This window comes from Nicotiana tomentosiformis, chromosome 4 (assembly GCF_000390325.3).
Source record: "Nicotiana tomentosiformis chromosome 4, ASM39032v3, whole genome shotgun sequence".
Taxonomy (NCBI): Eukaryota; Viridiplantae; Streptophyta; class Magnoliopsida; order Solanales; family Solanaceae; genus Nicotiana; species Nicotiana tomentosiformis.
Window position 1 is genome coordinate 2,231,797 of NC_090815.1, and position 4,002 is coordinate 2,235,798.

Below are 4,002 nucleotides of genomic sequence, written 5' to 3' on the forward strand. Positions count from 1 at the left end.
GAGCTTCTTATTCACTCATCATTTTTAATTAGGATAGGATTGCACTAAACTTACATTCAATTGCCTTAATTACATGAACCTGATTAGCCTTCATGTAATAATAATATTACTATTACATATTTATTATATTAGATGTTTAATATTTTATTACATTTTACTTAAAATTAATTTAAAACAGGGGCAAAATAATAATCTAACGTTGAAGATAGGAGCTTCCCACTTTTAGTATAATATATGATGATACGATGATGATGATGATATATATACTTGTCTTCTAAAATGAACGTGATTAAATTGTTGTCCTATAAGCTTTTGAACTACAGATATTACCAAAATCTCTTTGTAAATTTGCTCCATTTAACGTAAATACCTAACTTTTCTTGTAATGAAATCTTCAGCTATATTACTTCATTACCGATTATCTCCAGTTCATCAAGTTGTGCCTAAACTCTTCTTCACTTTAACTTATGTAGTTGTAGAGAACAATAAAACTGTTATATAACCTTTCCATGTAGAGTGTAACCCAGTGCTCTAAGCTCCCGTTACGCGGGGAGTCCGGCCGTCTGGGGAAGGACCGGACCATAATGGTCTATCCTACGTAGTCTTACCCTGCATTTCTGCAAGAGCATATTTCCACGGCACGAACCCTGACCTCCTGTTACGTCAAAATCATATAGTCGTATAACCAAATATGGATGAAGAGATTCAGATAGTACTGAAGCATTCCAAGATCATTTAAGAAATTTTAGATATGATCTAGTCTGAGCTATAAATAGAGAATTCAAACAGGATTGAAAAACTTGAAAAAGTAAACTGAAACTTGAAAAGAGAAATAAAGACTGAATAAGGAAAAGCAAGAAACATAGCAAATTTCTTGTGAGAAACAAGTCTATCTAGTGATATGAGCAATGAAAGAATCTAACTCCATTCGAGAAGCGCCCCCTAATTTCTCTGTTGACTGCCTTACTGCTGCTCCTAATTCTTCTGCTCTTTTCCTAATCACATCACCTTCTTCTGATTCCATTAACTTCCTCACAACATTCAGTATTTCCGTCACAAAAAAGGCATTAATTGGTTGCTCAGAATGTATAGGCCAAGCAACTATTGGCACTCCCATAGTAATACTCTCTATGCAAGAATTCCATGTACAATGACTCATGAATCCACCTGTCGGTGAATGAGCCAAGATTTCTGGTTGTGATGCCCATTCTCTAACTACTAAGCCTACCCCTTTTAGTCTTTCCTCAAAACCTTCTGGCAACTCAAATCTTCTAGCTTCTCCAGTAAAGATATCTCCTTTATCGGCATCTCTCAACACCCATATGAACTTTTGTTTGCTTCGCTCTAATCCCATCGCGAGCTCCTTGATTTGTTCATCAGAAAATGAAGTTGACGTTCCAAAAGATACATAAAGAACTGATTTTAGAGGTTGCTTGTTCAGCCAATCCAAACAGTTGTTTTTCTTATTATATGAGATATGATTAGCTAGTTTAGTAGGGAGAATAGGTCCAATTTCCCATTGCTTCTTATTTTGTGCGCTAGCGAGTTGTGCCAATAAGTCAATAAAAGTATTACCTTCAATTACTCGGCTTGTATTATAGATATCACCAGCACTAATACCTATATACTGAACCTGAAAACTTCCTAGTGTAACGACTCGGCCGGTCGTTTTGAGAATTATAACCCCGATCCTCTATTTAACTGCTTCTTCCATAATTATTTCTGCTATTGTGACTTGCCGAGAGGTTTCGTTTTGATTTTTGGAGTGATTTGGGATACTTAGTCCCTAAACGAAAGCTTAAGTCTTAGGATTTTGACCGTAGTCGGAACTGTTTGAAGATGACTTCGGAATAGAATTTCGTTGGTTCCGTTAGCTCCGTTAGCTCCGTTGGGTGATTTTGGACTTAGGAGCGTGTCCAAATTGTATTTTGGAGGTCCGTAGCTTATTTAGGCTTGAAATGACGAAAGTTGAACTTTTGGAGATTTGGACCGGTAGTGAAAATTTTGATATCGGGGTCGGATTCCGATTTCGGAAGTTGGAGTAGGTCCGTAATATTGAATAAGACTCGTGTGCTTTTTGGGGTCAATCGGACGTGGTTTGATTGGTTTCGGTATCGGTTGTCGAATTTGAAAGTTTCAAGTTCTTTAAGTTTGAATCGGAGGATGATTTGTAATTTTAGCGTTGTTTGATGTGGTTTGAGGGCTCGACTAAGTTCGTATGGTATTTTAGGATTGATTGGTATGTTTGGTCAAGGTCCCGGGGGCCTCAGGTGAGTTTTAGGTGCTTAACGGATTGAGTTTGGCACTTATGCAATTGCTAGAGCTGCTGCACCTGGTGTAATCGCACCTGCGCACTTTGGGCCGCAGGTGCAGCGCTGCAGAAGCGGTTTTGACCCTGTCCATATGGGACCACAGGGGCGGCCATAGAGCCACAGAAGTGGACGCGCAGAAGCGGAAGACAAGCGTAGATGCAGGCTCGCAGAAGCGGCCCTTATACCGCACCTGCGGAAATTCCACCGCAGGTGAATATTGATTTCATTAATAAGATGAGTCTACTATGGTTGTATTTATGATATGTGATTTCTTTTGGCTAGATTTGGGCCATTCGGAGCCGGATATTCGTGAAAAAAATATTCTTACGGGTTGATTTAGTTTGGTTCGAGGTAAATGGCTTGCCTAACTTTGTGTGGGGGAAATCTCATTAAGATTTGGAACTATTGTGATATGTGAGCGCCATGTACGTGAGGTGACAAGTACGTACACGTGCTAATTGTGGGAAAAAAATTCGATTTTCTTACTGAGCAGCAACCTATTTTCCTTCTATTTTGAGTTATACCATTTTTATGAGTATTAATCTATTTTCATTCTTAATTGAGTTATTTCCATTTGCGTAGCTATCCTGTTTAGTCTAATGCAGCATGTCAACGTGTCTTATTTGCATATGTGAACTCTGTGTAGCATGCTTAGTGAATTTTCTGCTTCTTCCTTGACTGGTACTTAGTCTAAATCGTAAGATTTTGTGATGTAGTTGCATTTCTATTGTTTGCGCTGCATATTTACCTTGGGACTACAGAACGGTATTCCGGGAAATCCCCCCTGTACTGCATATTTACTTTGGTACTACAGAACGCTATTCCGAGAGATTTCCCTATACTGCATATTTACTTTGGGACTACGGAACGGTATTCTGGGATATTCCCTTATCTTGCATATTTACTTTGGGACTACGGAACGGTATTTCGGGAGACTCCCCCTGCACAATTACTTTGGGACTACAGGTCGGATTCCGATTCCGAAAGTTGGAATAGGTCCGTAATGTTGAATAAGACTCGTGTACAAAATTTGGGGTCAATCGGACGTGGTTTGATTGGTTTCGGCATCGGTTGTCGAATTTGGAAGTTTCAATTTCTTTAAGTTTGAATCGGAGGATGATTTGAAATTTTAGCATTGTTTGATGTGGTTTGAGGTCTCGACTAAGTTCATATGGTGTTTTAGGATTGGTTGGTATGTTTGGTCGAGGTCCCAGGGCCTCGGGTGAGTTTCGGGTGCTTAACAGATTGTGTTTGGGACTTATGCAATTGATGGAGCTGCTGCACCTGGTGTAATCGCACCTGCGCACTTTGGGCCGCAGGTGCAGCGCCGCAGAAGCGGCCATGGAGCCGCAGAAGCGGTTTTGACCCTGTCTAGCTAGGACCGCAGGTGCGGCCATAGATCCATAGAAGCGGACGCGCTGAAGCGGAAGAGAAGTGCAGATGCGGGCTCGCAGAAGCGGCCCTTGTTTGCAGATGCGGACTCAGTCCCCCATAAGTGATTTTTGCACCTGCAATGGAATTTTCGCAGGTGCGGTTGAAGACTCACAGGTGCGAGATGTCTGGACAGAACACTTAAATGCAAGTGTTCGCGATTTTTGCTCATTTTCAACATTTTGAGCTCTGGTTTGGCGATTTCTTGAGAGCATATTTGAGGGGTATCTTGAGGTAAGTCCCTTGTGCTTATTTTGAT

General features: G+C 40.6%; 1 protein-coding gene across 1 annotated transcript; it reads right to left on the reverse strand.

Annotated features, from left to right (window-relative positions):
- Nucleotides 1-767: 767 nt before the first annotated feature.
- LOC117277383 (zeatin O-glucosyltransferase-like) lies at nt 768-1,461 on the reverse strand. Its single transcript, XM_033656798.2, has one exon. The coding sequence runs from the start codon at nt 1,352-1,354 to the stop codon at nt 890-892; it is 465 nt and encodes a 154-aa protein (XP_033512689.2). The 5' UTR covers nt 1,355-1,461; the 3' UTR covers nt 768-889.
- Nucleotides 1,462-4,002: the final 2,541 nt, after the last annotated feature.

Coding starts and splice junctions, on each gene's coding strand:
- LOC117277383 (XM_033656798.2), bottom strand. CDS start 1,354: ATGGGATTAGAGCGAAGCAAACAAAAGTTCATATGGGTGTTGAGAGAT.